The sequence below is a fragment of the Dreissena polymorpha genome, chromosome 14 (assembly GCF_020536995.1).
Source record: "Dreissena polymorpha isolate Duluth1 chromosome 14, UMN_Dpol_1.0, whole genome shotgun sequence".
NCBI lineage: Eukaryota > Metazoa > Mollusca > Bivalvia > Myida > Dreissenidae > Dreissena > Dreissena polymorpha.
In genome coordinates this window covers 69,938,217-69,961,866 of record NC_068368.1, presented here as the reverse complement: position 1 = coordinate 69,961,866, position 23,650 = coordinate 69,938,217, and the positions used below count along the sequence as shown (strand labels likewise).

The following is a 23,650-nucleotide window of genomic DNA, read 5'->3' as shown; positions in this document are numbered from 1 at the left end:
AGGATGATAATTAAATAATTAGTTCTATTTCGACGATGTTAAACCTTACTGCCGATTATCGTTTGAAATTAAAAGGTGATAATTAAGTTGTTTTTTACCAACAATAAATGCTATTGTAAAGCAATATGTCAACCAAATTGTATATTTTCTAGGTTTTGCAATGTCTGCAGTCAAACGATATGCACATTTTATTTAATGTGGAAAACGCGTACAATTTTTCGGACTGTCGTTTTCGGATACATTATTTTTCGTCGATTATTATTTAATTTTGAAGTTCTTTATAGAAGAAATAGAATGACGAATACACATGCGGTGATATGGATGGTGTGGTTTATAATATTTATGCCCCCCTTCGAAGAAGAGGGGGTATATTGCTTTGCTCATGTCGGTCTGTCGGTCTGTCCACCAGGTGGTTGTCAGATGATAACTCAAGAACCCTTGGGCCTAGGATCATGAAACTTCATAGGTACGTTGATCATGACTCGCAGATGACCCCTATTGATTTTGAGGTCACTAGGTCAAAGGTCAAGGTCACGGTGACCCGAAATAGTAAATTGGTTTCCGTATGATAACTCAAGAACGCATGCGCCTAGGATCATGAAAACTTCATGGGTAGATTGATCATGACTCGCAGCTAGATGACCCCTATTGATTTTGAGGTCACTAGGTCAAAGGTAAAGGTCACGGTGACCCGAAATAGTAAAATGGTTTCCGGATGATAACTCAAGAACGCATACGCCTAGGATTTTGAGGTCACTAGGTCAAAGGTCACGGTGACCCGAAATAGTAAAATGGTTTCCGGATGATAACTCAAGAATGCATACGCCTAGGATCATGAAACTTCATGGGTAGATTGATCATGACTCGCAGATGACCCCTATTGATTTTGAGGTCACTAGGTCCAAGGTCAAGGTCACGGTGACCCGAAATAGTAAATTGTTTTCGGATGATAACTCAAGAACGCATACGCCTAGGATCATGAAACTTCATAGGTAGATTGATCATGACTCGCAGATGACCCCTATTGATTTTGAGGTCACAAGGTCAAAGGTCAAGGTCACGGTGACCCAAAATAGTAAAATGATTTTCGGATGATAACTCAAGAACGCTTTTGCTTAGGATCATGACACTTCATAGGTACATTGATCGTGACTCGCAGATGACCCCTATTGATTTTCAGGTCACTAGGTCAAAGGTCAAGGTCACAGTGACAAAAAACGTATTCACACAATGGCTGCCACTACAACGGACAGCCCATATGGGGGGGCATGCATGTTTTACAAACAGCCCTTGTTTAAATTGTATTCACCTGAAAATACAATTAGAAAGACTATAAAAAAGAACAATTAGTAATGGCCAGGGGTTTTTCTGCCTATTTTGGGAATAGGAGTCTGACCATATTGGGAATTTTTAATCAACAAAATTGTCCATTTTGGGAATTTTTGCTTCAATGAAACGGCTCATTTTAGGAAAACATTGTGAATTTATCATGCTTAAATAAGTCAGTGGTTTAACAAATAAATTTGTTTTTTATTTGTTATTTTGTTTTCTTTATATAAACACATGCAATATTGGGCATGATCAACATTTATTTAAGTACTGCAATTTTGTTTTTCAATTACAGTTACACTCTGAGATAAGAACTGTAAAGTTAAAAACTTAGCAGATATTTTTTACCAAAACAAACACTGGTTAGTTACACAAGTTACAGCATAATTTTTCTCTGCTTTCTGTTTTTGAAAGCATCACACAGCTTCTCAAATCTTTTGTCATTCAGATCTAGACCTTCAATGCAGGTAAGCATCAGATGAGTAAGTTTGGTTTGTGTGAACGTGCTGCGTAATGGGGAGCAAAGCTGGTTCATGGTGCTGAATCTCTGCTCAACCACAGCAGTGCTTGTTGGTATGATCTTTTTGGTATGAAACACATCAGCTGGACATTAATAATCTAATAATCATAAGTCATAAGACACTTCTTTCTAAAAAAAAAAAAAAATTTTTTTTTTTTTTTTTTAAATTGGGATTTTTTTTATAATTTTGGTTTGGGATCAGGTCCGTTTGCTTTGGGAACGCCTCCGTTTTCCGGAGGCGCAGACAGTGCTGAAAAACCCCTGAGGGCTCTGGATGGGGTGGGGGATCTGCCCTTTATTCCTGGTGGGTTCCTGCCGCTGCGGTTCCAAGACCCTGGCCTAATTTTCAGGATTTCAAATTTGGAACAATCAACACCCCTATTAAATGTACATCTATAAAATAAATTATATTTGTAATTTGACAAGTACCATACTAATTATTTCTATATTGAAAACTGTATGTTACATTATGATACAGGGGTCTCGCGAGTGGGCAAAGTGGGCGTTTTTTTGCCAAATTAATCTTAACTTTGCACATTAATTTCATGAAGGCGAAGTGACTTCTCCTCCTTTTAATGATTTACTTTGTGCCAGAAATCGAGGATTAAAATCAATTTGATGTGGAGAATTGGACACAGGAGGATTCTCAGCCATAATTAAGTTGCCCCATTTACAGGTCATGCAAAGTTGAACATTCAAAAGAACAGTCTGGAGCTATTACACTTCATGAAATTGTTAATAGATGATGCCTTAATTAATTGCCTTGTGCTGGCTACCAATAACTATGCTTCAGCAATGTTAAAAGGCCCATTAAAATAATACTAAGGAATGATCAAATGGAAAGATGTAACCTAGCACTGGCAATAAATATGGGGCACATTTACAGGTCAGATTTGGAATCTCTGCTGTAAAATGAGATTTTAAATGAATTTTAAATTTAAAACAAATATTTGTAACAAAATATGAATTTGATTTAATGTTGAATTGCTTAAAATTAACAAGGAAGTAAAAAGATTCTGAACATTGATGGCTTGTTACAGTTGAAGTTTATTTGATACACCTGTTCAAGAAAAAAATAATTAAAAGTACAATCATAATCAACAATTAATAAAATAAGAAAAATGTTGGTTTGATACACTTAACATGTCTTTTGTATAAAACAAGTAAAGAGTTGATTGCAAGCTGAACAGAAACCACTTATCCGTTAAGTTGCTGCAAAATATACGTAAAACTAAGATCTATGACGCAAATGTACCATTTCTCCCAAAGATGTCACCAATTCTCCCTTTTTTGGCTTTAGGGAGAAGTGACTTCTCCCTTTATTTTGAGCCTAGCTAAACCCCTTGTGATATGTGATATGCCCTTGTTGTCATTAAAAAAAATATAAACAAGTTGATAGTACATGTATATTTAATTATTTCAAAACCAGTTGTCACCCATCGAAAAACAAAAACCTGGTTGGCTCAAAGAAATTTTGGGACAGCGGCCTGGTAGATAGACCCCACGACACCAGTACAAAATATAATCTGAAAATGTGGTCCTTTGGAAGCATACTCTGCATCCAAGATATATAATAGCACACCCAGTTTGATTGGGTCTGTTTATGGTGATAATGTTACATGCAACACCACTCACGTCGCCCTAGTCCCTTTTCAGGCCCTCTTGTTTTGAAAACCTGGTTTAGTGACAATTTTGTCCCTTGTTTTTTTTATTTTACACCGTTTTCAACAGTGTTTCAGCCAACCATCTCACACTTCCGCAGTTAAGCAGTGATCATATTCACCAAACAATTGTTAGACTAAGTCTTAATTGGAATATTAAAAAAATACGTTAAATCTGAGTCCAACTAAATGTTCACCTGGGACAACACTCTACACACATGCTTTAAGCCCTATTTTCCAACAGTGTGGCTCAATTATAATCTATTACATTGAGAAAATATTCAAACAAGGATATCTTAAATGTCTAATGGTTTCCAGAGATGGATGAAGAGGGTTCTAATGGTGAGGATGACAGTAAAGAAAACATGGACGTCGAGGATGAGGAGGACAGCAAGGTCACTTTTCTACATAATTCCTTTTAACAAATGATTTTTTGGATGCTATTCTGTTTAGGATGCAGCATCAGAATGGTAAAATACATCCCCTAATCATGTCCATTTCTTAGTTTTGCTGAAAGTTTGTAACCTTTGTTTTTATTAAAATGTAAGGGTAGGATATCTGAAACTTTTAACTCTTGATTGCCTTGAGCATAGCGCCAGACCTAAACTGGTCATAAAAATATAGGACACATTTGTGTGGGTTGCAATATAGACATATGAACTAGATAATATTCTGTGCACAAAAACATGTGAATTAAATGAGAACTGAAACTTAAACTATATTTCTGATGAGGCATATATAACATACAAATGTACATCAAGTTTTAAGCCTATATTCAGTTATGAAGTAGAACATATTCCACAGTTAATCAGTTGTGAAAAAAGCCCAGTCTCTGATATATACTTTAATTCTTACTTAAGTGAACAATTCTTTCACACTTTCCCTCACCATGATAACTTACTTTGTAGTCAGTTAAGAAGACTCCCAGTAAGTCACCTGCCAAAGGTCGCAGGTCACAGAGGTCAAGGGCCAAACGGAGGAGGATTATTTTGGAGGATAGTGACAGTGAAGGGCATGAGTCAGGTAAGTAGGTCACCGGGGTTAAAGGCAAAGTGCAGAAGGAAGTTAAAGAGGATATTGACAGTGAAGGGCATGGATGATTTGTAGAATGATAGTTCAAAGGGATATAAAGTCATTTAATTAGGTCACAGTGTCAAGTGCAAAGCACAGGAATATAGTTTTATAGAAAAACAGACATGTATCATATTAGGTACACTTTAGAACATGGAAATACTAAGGTATTTTAATTGATTGCTTTTGTATGAATTTTTGTTTGTTACGAAAATACCAAGCTTCCTTTTATTCAGCAAAAGAAGAAGATTTGACAATTTAAATGTTACATTCTACCGCAAAAGGGATAAACCTATTGACTTAAAAATAAGAATATTTATTCAACAGTGTATTGTCATTGATGAAATGTACATAAGGAATCCTCTGCCTTCCAGGAGATGAGTTCAAGCCAGAAGCTGAAGAAGGCAGTGATGATGATGACGCCAGTAGTGGTGTTGACACAGATGACATCACCTCAGACGATGCTTCGGAACCAGACTCTCCTGTAAAGGTTTGTATGCTTTTTCTCCATGCCCTCTTAAATGAGGGTATTTCACTTTACAACTTTATACAGAAATGTATATTTTGGTGGAAATGTCATATGTTATGAAATTTTGAAATGGCAATATGACATTGAAATACTTCCTATTTCGAAGAAAAATATGAAAAAAATGTGTGTGTGTGTGTGTTTTCCAGTATATGGTTAAACGCAAATATCATCCAGGGCCCTCACACTACTTTGGGGGAAGGGGTCCGCAGCCCTCAGGAGGGGGAATTTTCGCTGCGTTTCCCTTTTTGAGGGATTTTTTTTTTTTTTTTTTTTTTTTTTTTTGGGGGGCGGGGGGTTGGGGAATTTTTTCCCCTGAAAGGGGAAAAAAAGTATACTTTTCAGGTGGGGGACTGCCACCGAAATTCGGCGGCAGATTTGATAGATTGAGGGCCCTGTCATCACAATAATTTATGCACAATTCTAATACTAGGGTTCAAAGAAGAGAAAACGACCTGAACCAAAGTCTAAGTGGGGCCCCAAAACATCACGTAAAACCCCTGCATCCAGTACAGCAAAGAAAGCGCTTGCTGGGTTTTCAAAGGGTGATTCTGATGATGAAGCCCCTGAATCCCCTAAACACAGTGAATCCAAGGGCTCTCCTATTGCCATGGCATCTCCTCAAGTCAGCACAGCCACAAAATCTAAACTGGCAGCTTTCACTGCCAGTGATGGTGTAAGAATGCTTTTCTGAATTTCTATTTAAAAGCATAATCATTTGTTGTTTCAAAGAACAGTGTAGGTATTATAAAATGTTTACTTGCTTTTTTATCGTTTTTATTCTCTTGCAGAGACTAGGTATTTGAAGTCACTCTTGTTGGTAGAATGAGGATTTCTTTCCACAACAATTTGATTAATTTCTAAGCGTCACAATGCAAATGTTAATAGCAAAAAAAAGAAAATGTGTCTATAAAATTCCAATTAATCTGGAAGAAAGCTTCACAAATATCCCCCGCTTTTCGTCTTTCCCTTGTAATGCTGTTGCGTTTTACAGGCAGGGTCTGTTGGAGAAAGCTCTGTCGTGTACCAGCATCTCAAATATGAGTTCCTACAACCAGACAAGATCAGGTACTCAGTGTTTTTACTGATTTCTTTCCAATAATTGATGTGATGTTTTAAGTCAAATTTACCTCTTTTTCTTCTGTAATGATCTTTATTTTTTCACAATTTAAATTTTATAATTGTTTATATATGGTTTCTGATTGTTCCTGTTTTTGTTAGGAGTAATAAGTATATCAAAAATATATATTACATCTTGAAACAGTATCTTACCATTTTGTAACCATGTTTCAAGGAAAAACAGGATTTAACTTAGCTATACACTTCAAAATGGTTTCATCTTGTTTATTTCTGCTACTATATTTATGCCCCGGGTAGGGTGGCATATAGCAGTTGAACTGTCTGTCAGTCAGTATGTGTGTATGTCAGTATGTGTGTATGTCAGTCTGTCCGTCCGTCTGAAAAAAACTTTAACATTGGCCATAACTTTTTCACTATTGAAGATAGCAACTTGATATTTGGCATGCATGTGTATCTCATGGAGCTGAACATTCTGAGTGGTGAAAGGTGAAGGTCAAGGTCATCCTTCAAGGTCAAATGTCAAATATATGGCGTCTGTCAGTCCCAAAACTTTAACATTGGCCATAACTTTTTAAATATTGAACATAGCAACTTGATATTTGGCATGCATGTGTATCTCATGAAGCTGCACATTTTGAGTGGTGGAAGTTCAAGGTCAAGGTCATCCTTCAAGGTCAAAAAAATATAATTCAAAGAGGCGTTCTCATGAAGCTGCACATTGTGAGTGGTGGAAGTTCAAGGTCAAGGTCATCTTCAAGGTCAAGGTCATCCTTAAAGGTAAAAAAAAAAAATTCAAAGTGGCGTTCTCATGAAGCTGCACATTTTGAGTGGTGGAAGTTTAATGTCAAGGTCATCCTTCAAGGTCAAGGTCATCCTTCAAGGTCAAAGGTAAAAAAATAAATCAAAGCGGCGTTATCATGAAGCTTCACATTTTGAGTGGTGGAAGTTTAAGGTCAAGGTCATCCTTAGAGGTCAAGCTCATCCTTCAAGGTCAATGGTCAAAAAAATAATTCAAAGCGGCGTTCTCATGAAGCTGCAAGGTCACAAGGTCAAAGGTAAAAAAACAACAACAACAAAGCGGTGCAATAGGGGGCATTGTGTTTCTGACGAACACATTTCTTGTTTACATTTTCTTTTATGGAATGACTGCTACTGACCTAATATTAACCACTAACCACTCATATATGAACTTAAACATGTTCGAAGTCTCTTAATTATTATATTAAATTTAAGACCTCTTTTACTAGATTAAAGTTTTAAAGGCTTCATTTCCAACATACTGTACTGACAAGCAGCAAACAGAATGAAACCTGAACAGACTGCGAGTTACTTGCAGTACGTTCAGTTTTTAGATGGTCGCTTTAGCGACCGTCTAATGTGCTTGATGTGAAATTCAGGTCGATACGGCCTAGGTATGATTAACCCAATACCCGATTGCGTATCCGCGCAAGAAAGAGTTGTATAATTTATGCAAGAGGTTTGAGTTCTCCAATTATGTGTATTCACAAACGGAAACATTATATTAATATCGTGTTACATTCAATATTTTCGAACGGTGTTTTATAGAAAAGAATCAATAAACAATGATCGTAATGAACGTGTCGCGGAGGAGATTGTTTATGAATGATTAAAATAGTCCACTTTCTGCTGCGTCTGTGTGACGTAGTATTTTCGCTCAGCTCATTCATAACTCTGCGGCTGGCGATAAACAAAGGGGAGTCCGGATGAGAATAACGCACTAGTATAAGGTTACGCTTGTTTATATTCACAGGTCTCAATTAATAATACGTTGACCACGAGTTCAACAATTATTACAGGGAAACGATAGACAACATAAAAAATGTTTCATTATCGCTGAAACTGTTAAAAAAAACATTTAAATATTACAAGAATATGCTCTAAAAAATGTAGTCATGCTGTTTTGAAATAAGGTTTGGAATTTTGGTTTCTAAATAACTTAATTCAAAACAAAAGTATAATTATAGTATTTTTATACTTGTTAGTCGCATATTTACCGCATTATAATGTGTGTTATAATAGGCAAACCATACATTAGTAAAATTCTATCTGCCTTCGCACATAGAAGGAATGGGTCAATTGGGTGCTGCATTTCCTTTGCTTACTTCAGTTAGAGGTCAATTCTTTACGTAATAGCAAACACAAGGCTCCGTCTTCAAAGGAATTGCGGAGCGACAATAAAAGGCGTAGTCGCATGGTATTTGCGTTTAGCGTCCTATTTGGTCACGTGGTTCTTTTTTCGCGGGTGTTTTGGCATTCATGATATGCGGCTATTAATAGATGCGCCTGTCGATAAACAAAGGAAAGTTTACGGGTTATAACAACGCAATAGGTTACGCTCTCACATACAACTCAATTACGTAGTACAGGTCGTAAATTGAGAGATTCGGGAAAAAGTTGACGCTTATTTATATTCGCAATTTATAAAACGTTGAACACAAGTTCAACAATAACTTCAGCGATACGATAGACAAAAACAAAAAAAATGTTTCATAATCGCTAAACCCGAATATAACACACAATTTATAATAATAATACGAATGACCTGTTTCATAACCTCGTTCATGCTACTACAGCGGGTATTTCTAAAAACGTTCTTTGGTTCTGAACAGATAGCGGCAATCTGTTGTATTTACGGGTGCTAGCAACGCAAAAGTAGAAGGTTAGTAGAAGGTTTAGCTTGTTTATATTCACAGTTCTCAATACATAGACAGTTGGATATGAGTTCATCAATTACTACAGGCATACTATAGGCAACCTCGAAAATGCTTTATAATCGCTAAAACTGAAAACAACTAAATATATTATATTAAATATATTTATAACAATAAATGTCTTTTAAAAATGTAGTCGGCGTATACGCTGACTTTGAAATAAAGTTAGCAATTTACTTTTCTAAATAATTAAATACAATTAAACAAAAGTTAAACTATTGTGTTGTGTTTTTCACTTGTAAGCTGCATATTCACCACATGAAATGTGTGTTAGCATTGTCAAACCACACATTAGTGTGAGAAAATAAAAAATATACTACGGGAGAGCACTTTATATGTGTCCTCATATGCCTTGTTATGAGTATCTTTCTTCTCTATCGAAATATACCGTATGTTTATATTTGATTTAAACGCAGTTTTCTTTCGACACATTTAAATCACACGTCAAAAGCGCCGTCATGCGAAAATGGGTCTTATGCGTTTCGGCAAGCGTTTGTTAAACCCAACATGTGCTTTTGCGCAGTCAGGCCATAGGCGATGCTGTTCGCTTTAAAATCACTCAATATGCTATGTTTCTCCTTACCAGAAGGAGGGATAGCTGAGTGGGCTATTTATATGATGGGCGAATATGGAATAAGACCCATTTTCGCATGACGAGGGTCATTACAAATCTCATTGCGAATTGAAAATGACACATTTAAGAACAATGCTTTTTGATACAAAATTGAATTCAAAATAGCAAACTTGTTAATAATGGCACCCTATCCACACATTAAGGAATGATTTCCAGACGTGCTGACCAAGTACGGCAAACATTGTGGTATGATAATTAAACGATTTTCTCTTATCGTGACACTATACTATTTCGCTAATGATTGTTTACTCATCTTGGAGGCGAAAGTGAAATTCTGCGAGATTGATTGTAACGCGTAATTGTAACAGGGCCACAATTTGTGTCGTTTGAGCATACAGAGAGAAGTCCGGAATTCCTTACACTGAACAGTGCTGCATCCTTTGAATTGTGCACATACGCAGTGATGTAGCAAAAATTCAGAGGTTGTATCTCGAATCAGCTTATTAAATATTCGAAAATATTCATGCGTGTTTGTTGGCGTTATGTAAAAGTCACTAAGATGAAAACTGAAACAGCTACGCCTAAAAGCGCATTAGTGCTCTATACCTATGTTTATGTTAGCGTTGTTGACACCGTGTGAACTGCTCGGGTAACATTAACAGCAATGTTTATATACTTTTATTCCTCCATATACAAGATACGAAGATTATTGTATATTTTGAATTTGTATATGGTGTCAAAAATCAAAAATTTTGTACACGGAACTTTCATTATGAATCTATATTCTTGGTGAGATAGTCATTTGATATTAGAAAAATATTCCTTTAATATGATGGTGACTGCAAATTTTCTTTATATTAAGTTCGCATAACCATTTTCATCATACTTTCTATGCTTTCAGAACTTCCAAAAAGCATGTTGTTTTTATTTTGTCTTAGTTATTTCTATGAAATAATAAAGATGATAAAAAGTGCACACAAATTCGACCCGTGCGCTATGACACACACTTTATAAAGTTGAATGGCGTGTGTTCATTTTAAACTTGCGATTGATTTTCAAAAATGAATTGCGTCTTAAATTATGCAATAGGGAACATCTCCAGTGCCTTCAGCGCTTTGATATTCTAGTTGCATATAGCAGTGCCCCAGATAAGCTGCGTATCTGCGTCTTTCACCCTATTAAAATGTTTAAAAACGCAAAGAAATACAATATCATGCGTATTGAAAACGCACCCGATTTGCCTTTTACGCACATTCGTCTTATTTGATGTGTACGATACAATAGCTTTGATCGAAAAAACTTTGCTCATTTTCGGTATTTTTTGTGATTATTTTTGTTACGCGGCGACGCTTTTATTCAGCAAGCGCCTGGATGACGGGGCAATAAAACAGTCAAAGCTATTCAAACGCTCTGCGGACTAGATTCCATAGTTAAATAAAGCGGCTGACAAAATTATTTACGACGACATAACTGTTACAAGCGTTTTCAATCTGACTTAATCCGTCGTTCATTGTGCAAATATTTGTTAAGTGTCTGTACTTTCAGTTTCTAATACGATGCGTAATAAAAATGTCTAAGAGAAAGACGTCCGCAATTGTTGCGCCAAAATATGTGTCGATCGCTAACTTTATCGAACCAAGAAAGCAAGAGTCAATAAGTGCCGAATCATTCGTGTTATCGATTTTTTTTAAGTTTAAAGTTTATATTATTGACAGTTTCAAGGATTAAAGATGTTATGAAACATCAGTTTATTAAAGATAATTATATTAGTTTACAGTTTTATTGAATCAATACAATTGTGTGCAGCTTCAACAGAAGTAAAGCAGCAATGGTTTTACTGTATGCATCTTATAACTCATTTCACCCTATTCCAAGAATGAAATCACCCTATTTTTCAAAATCAGTGGGTGAAAACCCTATTACCGAAATAATTATCTGGGGCACTGCATATAGCCATTTTCACTTTGCTTCTGAGGGACACGTGACCTGGTGGAGCTCTGAGAGATAAATAAAGCACTGAAAAAGATGATTAACTGTTCACTGTTTTTGTCAGGGATGCCCAGAAGAGATCTAAGGCAGATGAAGACTTCGATCCTAGAACACTGTATATTCCAGACAGTGAAAAGGCCAAATTCACCCCGGTATGCATCTAAATATTAAAATGAGGATTGGGGTTTATTATTTCAATTTTGAAATGAAACAAGAGTTCAATAGTCAACACTGATAATGACAAGGTCAAACATAATAAATAATCATCTGCAGACAGAAGCCTCCAATAAAATATCAACAAAAACACTGTGAATATTTTCTGTATTTGTCTGCTGACCAATTGTTGAGGAAGCTTAATATAAACTAGGCATAATGTGTTTATGTTTTACACAATAACAGAATGCATACAAATCATGATATATTATGTTAACTGAATTTCTAAATTTTCTATTTATAAGAAACAGCAACAAACAGATTTGTGCTTTTATTATAGTTTGAAATAAGGTAAATCTAAAGCAACTATATATTGTTTGAAACATAATATATTTGCTCTGGGAAAACAGGGCTTAATGAATGTGGGTCAAGTGTCATTCCAGAGTAGCCTATGCAGTTCCCACAGGCAATTCAGGGACAACACTATCTGGATTTTGGCTAAAATAAGACTTCCTTGCAACAAAATGTTTTCCTTTAAAAAAACAACATTAAAGCGGTAGGTGTTGTCCCTGATTTGTGTATGCAAAATGCTCAGGCTAATCTGGGATGACACTTTTCTCACATGCATTCAACCCAGTTTTCTCAGAATCAGGCTCATGTATTTGTTTTCACACAGGCCATGAGGCAGTGGTGGGACATTAAGAGTCAGCACTTTGACACGGTCCTCTTCTTCAAGGTAACAAGCTGGTTTAGAATGAACGTTTGATTTCTTGTCATATTTTATAACCCATTTATGACTTTGTAACATTAATTTCATGTTAATGCACTAAGAATGATTTGAATTGTTTCTTGATTGGAGTTATTGTTCAACGACTTACGAACAGGTTATTTTCATGTATTTTGAGTATACACTGTAACTCCAATATAACGCGGATGACGGGGTCCAAGCCACGCAACAGCGTTATAAACGGACAGCGTTATAAGTTTTGAGCTTATTTATTTAAGGGGCTATAAAAACAGGTAAAGTATAGCCTATAATATAGATCCTGTGTATGGTCATGCTGTGTTGTCATCCGCAAATACATGCATATAAACCGAATCGAACGATAACAGTATACATACCGCTTTTCTAATGTGCACATTTATCCGATAATCCAATATAATTACATCACTTACGAAAAAATAATGTTTAACATTTATGACAAGAAATATGTTTACGAACTTCGTAAACAAATTCATATGCCTACGCCATTTGTCAGAAAAATTGGTACAGTGCATTATGGGACACAGCTTTCATTGGACGAGCGAATTTAAATTTAGACACGATACATGTACAAAGAAATGTTTTATTGCGTCATATGCAGCATGTAAAAAACGTGCTTTCCGTGGACTTTCTGATAACGGGCAAAAATTTAAGTGCATCTCTGTTAACTATTACACTGCGTTAGCATGTAAATAAATCGTCAGGATTTTTAAATTTATTTTTCGTATACGTACTGAAACATTAAACACACACAAAGATATTTGTATTTATCAAGCATGTGTGGCATATAATAAACGATAACACACTTACACAGCCATAGTTTATACAATGAAATACATTACACGATAAATACAAAACCTAAACAGGTAATCGTTTTAAATAACTTTAATTTGATAATTATTCCGCTTGCACTTGCCTTATTGAAATTAGCGCACCGAACCGCTCTAATAGGGAATACATGTAATAAACACCGACTCGCGAGTTTTCACACCTTTATTGACATTACACAACAGATTAACACCAATTAGCTGTCGAGTGTCGTTTAACCTCGAATCGATTAAAATCAGTTAAACAGACGGATAAAGCAATCAAGCTGTGATCGCTGGCTTCTTTGAATTTATGAAAATACATGTAGTTGCATAACATGGATTTGAATCAGAAATGGAAGGTTGGAGAAAAAACGGGATCCAAGGACCCCCCGCGTTATATTGGACACAGCGTTATAACGGACCGCACTATATTGGAGTTACAGTGTAGTGTGTTACAGCTCAAAGTGTGTTCCAGCTCAATTTTGTAAGCTTAACAAAGCCAGCATGGTTGGTGTTTTTCAACATATTTCTTTTGTTGTATACAATTGAGGCTAATTTAATTGCAAAAAAACTGTGTTCCCATTGTATCTCTGATAATATGAAAATTGTGTTGTGTGATGTCAAAAACTATGTCAGTAAAAGACAACGCTTGAAACATCATGATGTATTATCACTTGCTTTCATTATGTCTCTGATGAGTTCAAAACAATTATTCATCTGTTAAAATATTTATCTGGCAAATTTGAATGCATGTGACTGTAAAGCCTAATTCTGTTTAAGATGGGCAAGTTCTACGAGCTGTTCCACATGGACGCCACCATCGCGGTGAATGAACTGGGTCTGATCTACATGAAGGTAAAGAATGCTGAGAGAACACACTGCTTGCATTCTTCTTTCCCCATTACTTTAAAATTAAAATTATTTTTGTCTATTTCATGGGTCACCAATATGAAATCCAAACGAATAAAAAGCTTGTGTGTTCATCAGAGAGTCATTATTTTAAACCAAAAAATATCATGCAGACAAAAATAAATGAGATTACGGTATATTTCTTTTGTTGCTTGCAATGTACAGAACACAGCTTGAGATGAAATTTTCCAAACACAATGCATTCATCTGAGTATCATGTTTATTTTGAATTTTGCATTTTAGTGAAGCTAAAATGAGCTACTCAGGGATTTCTGCCCCACTCCTACCACTGTCGCTTTTTCCCCAGTGTAGGTGTATTGTAGGGAGACTACGCCCACTCGGGTTTCCCAGAGATCGCGTATGGTCGCTATGCCGACACGCTGGTGCAGCGTGGGTACAAGGTAGCCCGCATTGAGCAGACAGAGACCCCAGATATGATGACAGAGAGGTGCAAAAACAGTGAGTGGACAACAAATCATACATACGAGCATTGATCTGGATAAACGGGGCTTAATGTGTGTGCGTAAAATGTTATCCCAGATTAGCCTGTGCAGTCTGCACAGTCTAATCAGGGACCACACTTTTTGCCTAGACTTGATTTTTGTCGAAAAGAGACTTCCTAATAACAAAAATGTGCATAAGAAATTAAAGTGTTGTCCCTGACTATCCTGTGCAGTCCGAACTGCGCAGGCTAATCTAAAATGACACATTGGGCACATGAATTATGCCCAATTTTTCTAGAATGAGGCTCATGTTTAAAATAAACCTCTGCTTGGCATCAAGGAGATAATGAAAGTGTCTACATGGTTATGCTTGGTGCATGGCATGTTGTGACAATGTACTTTTGAAGGATTTACTCTTTCCCTTAGAGGTAAAATTTTCCAAATTATTTCCTATCATCTTCTGCCACTTATTTTTACAAGGTTTTTAACAACTTATTAGATATGGGTATTGTTTGCCTGTTGCAAGAAACATCTGTTTTATGCTCAATTCCAGAAACACACATTGTGACATTTTCTAATGGCTAAGGTCCATAGAAATCACGTTCTTGTGAGTATCTGATATTTGCCAGGTCATGCAAAAATGTGTCTTATGCCATATGCAGTCAGCAAAGTTCCAACCTATTATGTGCATCTGTGCAATATGTTATTTTAATTAAGGACAATGTAGCTCCTGGTGTCAAGCTACGCTGGCCCTAAATGGCATAAGACTAATGTTGGCATGATGCAGCTCATATAGAATTGTACTGCAGGGACATCAGTTGCGTGCTGTGTATCTCATATTATGATCTTGTTTCAGTGTCCAAGGCGCCCACTAAGTTTGACAAGGTTGTGAAACGTGAGGTGTGCCGCATCACCACGCGGGGAACCAAGACATTCAGCTTCCTGTCTGGGGAATGCTCAGACTCACAGTCAACCTACCTACTGGCACTCGCAGAAAAGGTATTAAACAGCACCTCATGTTCAATCCTAGACCATGATATATAAATTCCTTATCCTTTTACCAAAAATGCAGTACTCTGTTTGATTTTTAGCTCACCTGAGCACAGCGTGCTCATGGGGAGCTTTTGTGATCGCCTTTTGTCCGTCGTGCGTTGTCCGTTGTGCGACGTCAACATTTGCCTTGTTAACTCTCTGGAGGCCACATTTATTGTCCAATCTTCATGCAATTTGGTAAAAAGATTGGTCTCAATGATATCTTGGATGAGTTCGAATGGTTACGTTCGCTTGAAAGACATGGCTGCCAAGGGGCGGGGCATTTTTCTTTTTATGGCTATATATGGCTTTAGTAAAATCTTGTCAACACTCTAGAGGCCACATTTATTGTCTGATCTTCATGAAACTTGGTCAAAAGATTCTTCCCAATAATATCTCGGACGAGTTAGAAAATGATGCAGGTAGGTTGAAAAACATGGCCGCCAGGGGGCAGGGCATTTTCCTTATATGGCTATAGTAAAACCTTGTTAACACTCTAGAGGCCACATTTATTTTCCGATCTTCATGAAACTTTCTCAGAAGATTTGTCCCAATGATATCTTAGATGAGATTAAAAATGGTAACTTTTGCTTGAAAACATTTCTGCCAAGGGGCGGGGCATTTTTCCTTATATGGCTATAAATGGCTATAGTAAAATCTTGTTAACACTCTAGAGGCCACATTTATTGTCCGATCTTCATGAAATATGGTCAGAAGATTTGTCTTATTGATATCTTTGATGAGTTCGAAAATGGTTACGTTTTCTTGAAAAACATGGCTGCCAAGGGGCGGGGCATTTTTCCTTATATGGCTATAGTAAAATCTTGTTAGCACTCTAGAGGCCACATTTATAGTCTGATCTTCATGAAACTCGTTCAAAAATGATGCCGGTTGGTTGAAAAACATGAACACCAAGGGGGCGGGGCATTTTTCCTTATATGGCTATAGTAAAACCTTGTTAACACTCTAAAGGCCACATGCATTTTCACATCTTCATGAAACTTGGCCAGAAGATTTGTCCCAATAATATCTCAGGTGAGTGACTTTGGGTCTTTCAGGCCCTCTTTTTCTTAAATTGATAGAATATTGCGTGTGCATGATATATAGCAATAACAGAATAAATACGGTGGTGATATGGGGTACGATGTCCACCTAGTGATCAGGCTGTGTTGTGTTTTATCCCCGACCATGGAGTATTCACAAGATCTTCCCTAATGACACCAAGGACATGTTCTACCCAGGGTAACAGGCACAAAGGTGTCTCAGTAAGCTTACAGGTTTAAACTCTTTTAGTGCTGGAACCAAATTTTGAAGGCTTTTGCAAACAGTTTGGATCCAGATGAGACGCCACAGAACGTGGCGTCTCATCTGGATCCAAACTGTTTGCTATTCTTATAGTATTCTTTGAAAAAAATCGCAGGAAATGCTAATTTAAATAATTCAGCAGACGACATTTTTAGCAGACGACAAATTTCCCAGCATGCAAAGGATTAATGCAATCTAGCTAAAATTAATAGGTTTAAACTAACCTATTGTAAGACTGGTTTAAGCAATGAGTAAACACACATATAATTTGGTTATGACATAAAATATACAAAGGAGAGGTTTATGAATTTCTTTCCTGTTGTACTATGTATGCCAATTCTTCTCACAATTGCAGGATCATGACACAGATGGCTGCAGTGTGTATGGGGTGTGCTTTGTGGATACCTCTATCGGAAAATTCCATGTAAGGGCAACTTGATTGCTACTGTAATGTGTGCTAAACACTATTAAATATATTTATGCCCCCCTTCGAAGAAGAGGGGGTATATTGTTTTTTTGTTTAATTAAAATGTCTCCTCTACTTTTGCAGTGCTCCAGCCAGCTTTTCAAAATAGAGGGGAGCTTCCCCAAAAAGGGCACATTTCACGCGTAATTTTGGAAAATAGGGCATTTGGTTATAAATATACTTAAGTATATACATCGGTTATACTATATACTTATTAGTTGTAAACACTTGTGCATTGGATAACTTCACTAATTGTATGCTGTTCCTCATTTTGTGTAATGAAATTACAATAAATATATTACTATCTACATTGGTGCTAAGGAAAACAACTTAGTAGCCAATTTCCTAACCGAATTGGGCTAGCGTCGGACTACACGCATTAGAGATATGTAGATATCATATTTCTTTCTGGTGTGTGTGGGGGGGGGGGGGGGATTTTGATGTTTTTTTATCACCTATCATCATTGTACTGCATGTTAATCTTTCAGGTTCCAGTTTCAGCATCAGTGGCCTTTTAGAAGGAAATGAAATGATGACAACATGAAATAAATTCAGGGGTTTCACTGGGTCAAAAAAACGTTGTGACTGTAACTACTTAAATTCGTTGCTTTAAATAACTTTGAGCCAATGTTTGTCCACAATAATAATATTAATTAAAACAAAGATCTACACTTGACAAATTTAAAGTCTAAACAATGATAAATGTCACCATGAAGTAACATCCAGTCTGGAGATTAAAATGAAACATTGTTATTGTTAATACATGTAATAGAATATATTTATTTCACAACACGTTATTTCAACTTATGTCAACAACGTTGACAGTTTTGTTACGTCGCGAAAATATATGACAATATCAACATTACATTTTACTCGCAGAGTGATAAATCCTCCTTCCAAACAAGTTCTTTATTTGTTGAAATAACAACTGTCTGCCCCTATTCATGTTAAAATTCATCATGAATGAGGACAGACAGTGTTTTAAAGTTCAGAAATAAAATCCAAACACAAATATGTTTTCCACGCCTTAATTTCGGACTAAATATTAAACGCATATTCGCATTAAAAAAAGATGATTAATTTTCAAATGTTCATAGGTATTTTGAATTAAAATCACTATTTTTGCAAACAAAAAATTATAGCCAAAGAATTCAGAAGTTTAAAAAATTCAGTAGTGCTGAGTTTGATTTCATTCGAGTGTGATTGTGCCTAACCAATAGTGACCTCAGAGATAATCTTTCACAGCATGTTACTATCGTCTGCAACAAAAGGCTAATTAGTGATCTGATAACAAACCATGGCCTTGGGGCTTGTTTGTTCACAATGTGTTGACTTAATACACCCCAGGCAGTCATGTTATCTGTGTATTCATGTCAATGTTTCTGGCGATTTATACGGCCTGAAAGCAGGAATTTAGAGATCAAAAAGGCATTTGACAGAAAAATAGAGGGGCGCTTTTTAAGTGGGCAAATTTTAGAGGGGCGCAGCGCCCCTCTATTTATTGCTAGCTGGAGCACTGTTTTGATATGGGACATTTTGCAAATTTTCAAAATTATTTTTGTTTGCCTATTTTTCAAATATTAAGTTAATATGCTGATACTTAGCTTTGGTTACCGGGTAGTTTTCAGATTAGACAGTTTGCAGATGATACTTAGCTTTGGTTACCGGGTAGTTTTCAGATTAGACATTTTGCAGATTTTCAGCAATTGTTCCTACTAACATTTCAGGGCAGTTTGCAGACATTTTGCTATTTTCCTACCATTTTTCCAGATTGGTCAGTTTGCAGATGACAGGCATAGCTCCCGACTGCGAACCCTCCTGGCGCACTATCCCCCTGTTCAGGTATGTGTCATTGATCCAGATATATGGCCATAAATGTGTGCTCACCTTTGATAAGTAGAGAATAAATATACACTCTGATCAGTATAATGGGGATTATCGTACAAGACTGCAGAGTATTTAATTTAACAATACAAAGCAATGTAAGGAAAGTTCCAGCGTATTATAATCATAACTCCATAATTCAGTCAATGGGTGTGTTTTTTTGGGCCAAATTTGGAGCCTAATCCCCTCTGAAAAAGTATACATTTTAGCTAATTGACTTCCTTTAATATCAAATTTATCTTTTTGGAACCTTTTTTATATCCCCCTTTGAAGAAGAGGGGGTATATTGTTTTGCTCATGTCAGTCCTTCGGTATGTCGGTCGGTCCGTCCACCAGATGGTTTCCAGATGATAACTCAAGAACGCTTAGGCCTTAGATCATGAAACTTCATAGGTACATTGATCATGACTCACAGATGACCCCTATTGATTTTGAGGTCACTAGGTCAAAGGTCAAGGTCACGGTGACCCGAAATAGTAAAATGTTTTCCGGATGATTACTCAAGAACACTTATGCCTAGGATCATGAAACTTCATAGGTACATTGATCATGACTCGCAGATGACCCCTATTGATTTTCAGGTCACTAGGTCCAAGGTCAAGGTCTCGGTGACACGAAATAGTAAAATGGTTTCCGGATGATAACTCAAGAACGATTATGCCTAGGATCATGAAACTTCATAGATACATTGATCATGACTCGCAGATGACTCCTATTGATTTTCAGGTCACTAGGTCAAAGGTCAAGGTCACGATGACCGAAATAGTAAATGGTTTCCGGATGATAACTCAAGAACGCTTATGCCTAGTTAAAATATCAGTTCATCTCCAGGGCCCTCAATCTATCAAATCTGCGGCCGAATTTCGGCCGCAGTCCCCCACCTGAAAAGTATACTTTTTTCCCCTTTTGGGGTGAAAAATTCCCCTTGAAATTTTTTTTTTTTTTTTAAATAAGATGTGACTCATGATTATTATATCTCAATTCTATTTCAATTTAATCTTGTCAAACATACTAAATTACAAATGTAATAATGAGAGAGTAAGAAAAAAAATGCCCCCAAAAGCGAAACGCAGCGAAAATTCCCCCTCATGAGGGTAGCGACCCGCTTCCCCTAAAATGGATTGAGGGCCCTGATCTCTATAATCAGCTCTATAGGATGAACTTTTGAAAATATAATGTAAAAAGCAATAACAAACATTTCTTGTATTCTTTGGTCGAAAGTTCTTGCTAGCAAAATTAAAGACATCCTTATTTCCCAATTTTAATCCAAACAATACAATTTTTTCCTGTTATGAAGGGCCCTTGCCCATATTCTGAAATGGTGAATTAAATAGGTTTTCATTCTCATACTGCCATATTGCATGGTGAATTAAAAAGGTTTTCATTCTCATACTGCCATATTGCTAGGAAGAATTCATAACATCGGTTGCAGTAATCAACATAGCCAAAGTTTGTACAGGTCATACATAGATTTGGTCTGAATAAGCTAAAAACGACTTTTTCTGGTCAAATCAGCACAAGTTAAATTTCTCTTAACCAGCAGCATTTGTTGAACAAAAATGAACATTTGGATGAAAACTCTTTTGTCTGATAGATGTCTGCTGTCATTTAAAGCTGGAAGGTTTAAGCTGTCTACTTTTATTACCACTTGCACATAGTGACTCTTCTGTGTTCATGAAAATGGTAGCATGTCTTCTCACACAGATTCTGGATAAAATAAGGCTAAATTTTGTGATTAAATATCAGGTTTTTTTTCCCTTTGTGACCCGCCGAAAATCGGCCCTGGCCCCTCGGATTTTTTTCCCCTTAGGTAAATTTTCCCCTAGAATTCATTCCCCCCCCCCCAAAAAAAAGTTGTTTTTTTAAACCTTGAAATGTATAAGTTAACCTGATCCAGTGTAGAAAATAGAAAAATATTGCATAATTAAATGATCTGTTGCCTTGAATTTGTTTTAAAAACAGTAAAATATGTTAAATTGATTATTTAAGACTTTCCTTATTTTCCCCCAAATCTGGCGTTTTGCGCGATTTTTTCCCCCAAAAATCTGGCTTTTCGCGTGATTTTTTTCCTCTTTAAAAAGGCCAGGCCCTTTCCCCAAAATCAAATAAAAACCCCTGAATATAAAATTTTAGTATTGCAAGTCATTCATAAGTAAAAAAGCATTCTCAGATTCTGGGATTCATAGAGATTGACTTGTAAGATTTGCATAGATCTCATGCGTGGTCTAATTGATGACTGTTCTTTCGCCAATCTTACTTTAGAAAGTCCACATTTTGGTGGCGCTAGAAACAAACAGTTTATTTGTGAGTGTTTAAAAGTAAATAGTATAAAAATAAGCCACGCCTTGGGTAAATAGGGCTTAATGCATGTGCGATGTGTCCCAGATAAGCATGTGCATGCGAACAGGCAATTCAGGGATGCCTTTTCCGCTTTTATGGAAATGTTAGTTTAAGTTCCTTCTTAACGTAAATCCACTCTAAACGGAAAGTGTTTGCTACTCACATGTATTAAGAACTGTTTTATGAAAGAGAGGCTCAATGTTAATTTCTTTTCCGGAGCAAATTCCAGTAGAAATGCCTGTAATATCCTCCATGTACTACCCCAGATCCTGCATGAGAAGGGCCACATGTCCGGGCGTACCCAGCAGGTGATCAATTCCAGTCTCCCCTCCGTGCTGAAGGAGGCCCTCAGCCCAAAATCAGAGTTCTGGGAGAGCTCCAAGACCCTCAAGGTATTGTCAGAAGAGACGTACTTCCGTGATGGGACTGAGGGCGAGCTGCAGTGGCCCGCAGTTGTTAAGGCGATGCTGTCCAACAGTGAGTTGACATGGGTGGTTCTCTAGAATCATTGCTCTGTCATTAAAGTAAACAACGGAAAAACTGTTCTTAACAGCTGGAAGGCAAACAAAATAATACACGTTTTAATGTAAATGTGAAAATAGACCATGGCTGACAGCAGAATAGAGTGACGAAACTAATTGCTGTAGCGAGTGGGAAACTTGAACATTATCTGGTTAAATTAGGCAGAAAGCAGGGAATGGAGTTCAATTTTGTTAGTACAAATCAGGAAGAATTCAAGGCATTTTAAAGTACTTAAAGTAAGTAAATAAAAAAGTTCATTTAAAACTAGAAGTTACATTGAAGTGAACATAGCTAAAAAAAGATTGTGTTGGTTATGTATTTATTCACACCTCTTCTTTCCACCTATTTTCCTATTAGTTTGTAAATATTTTTACTGTTTCCCATTATGCAGGTGATGCCCTGGGTTGTTCTGCTGCAGACGAGTTTTCTTTAGCAATCAGCTCCTTTGGGGCCTTGACATGGTAGGTTAAAGCTATGCTTATGTCCCCACTTTGAGAGGGGAGGCAGCCTTGTGATTTTCCTTTGTCCATTCTGGTCTATTGTTCTTTTGTTGTTTTTTACGTTACAAAAAACTTGAAAAGTATGGTAGAAGACTGATGAACATACTTTAACAAGCATATCTTTATGAAGTTTGAATGAATCTTCAAATCATTCATGAAATGACATGAAATTGAGATCATTTGTTTGCTTACATGATGTTTTTGAGGTTAATATTGTTTACATTTTTCATGTTGCTTTCATGAAGATTGTTTTTCATAACCCATAGCTGTTTTATATTGGACATGAATTACAGCTGTGTCGATTGCATTTTTCTATAGAATCATAACCCCAATTCACTTCACTTAATTAACCTCCAAGGGTGGGGAATGTTTGTTTTTATGAAATTGTTAAACCACATTTAACACCAATATTGGCCAGAATTCGCTTAAAAATGTTTAAGTGCTTGTGCAGTTCATACAATCCAATCAGGGACTACACATTCTGCCTAGACTGGATTTTTAAAATACTGCCTTTGAATGATAGATTCCATAAAAGCTGAAAGTGTCATCCCTGATAAGCATGTGCGGAGTTTACAGTCTCATCTGGGATGACACTACGTACATGCATTAAGCCCAGTTTTCCCGAACCAGGCTTGCATATATTCCCCCATCTCTGTCAGGTATCTACAATACTGCCTCCTAGACGAGGAACTCCTCACCATGCGTAACTTTGAGAGATACGAGCCCCTAGACAGCAAGGAGCCGCAGCGCAGGCTGGCCTCCAGTGTGCCCGTTGTGGACTTCTCCTCCAAACACATGGTGCTGGACGGCGTGACCCTTGCGAATCTTGACGTCACTGAGAATGGGACCACAGGCACCACAGAGGGGACACTGCTGGCAAGACTGGACACATGCCACACACCATTTGGTCAGTTACAAGGAATAAATGTTGGCTGCCCTTTGGTTAGACACAATGGATACATGTTACTGTTAGCTGTATGCTGGAGTTGGCAAATTTGCTTACATTTTGTTTAATGTGCAGAATGATTTTTTTTTTATTAGT

The 23,650-nt window shown here is 36.8% G+C and overlaps 1 protein-coding gene across 1 annotated transcript in view; it reads left to right on the top strand.

Annotated features, from left to right (window-relative positions):
• The window catches only part of LOC127857841 (DNA mismatch repair protein Msh6-like), a 55,533-nt gene that overhangs the window by 9,275 nt on the left and 22,608 nt on the right, over window positions 1–23,650 (top strand). The window contains exons 4-18 of the mRNA XM_052394528.1: window positions 3,829–3,905; window positions 4,419–4,533; window positions 4,956–5,071; window positions 5,541–5,783; window positions 6,102–6,175; window positions 11,547–11,634; window positions 12,312–12,371; window positions 13,988–14,062; window positions 14,440–14,575; window positions 15,416–15,558; window positions 17,252–17,320; window positions 19,133–19,204; window positions 21,853–22,063; window positions 22,500–22,569; window positions 23,268–23,515. Coding sequence (XP_052250488.1) covers window positions 3,829–3,905; window positions 4,419–4,533; window positions 4,956–5,071; window positions 5,541–5,783; window positions 6,102–6,175; window positions 11,547–11,634; window positions 12,312–12,371; window positions 13,988–14,062; window positions 14,440–14,575; window positions 15,416–15,558; window positions 17,252–17,320; window positions 19,133–19,204; window positions 21,853–22,063; window positions 22,500–22,569; window positions 23,268–23,515 — 1,797 coding nt within the window. The remainder of the gene's footprint in view (window positions 1–3,828; window positions 3,906–4,418; window positions 4,534–4,955; window positions 5,072–5,540; window positions 5,784–6,101; window positions 6,176–11,546; window positions 11,635–12,311; window positions 12,372–13,987; window positions 14,063–14,439; window positions 14,576–15,415; window positions 15,559–17,251; window positions 17,321–19,132; window positions 19,205–21,852; window positions 22,064–22,499; window positions 22,570–23,267; window positions 23,516–23,650) is intronic.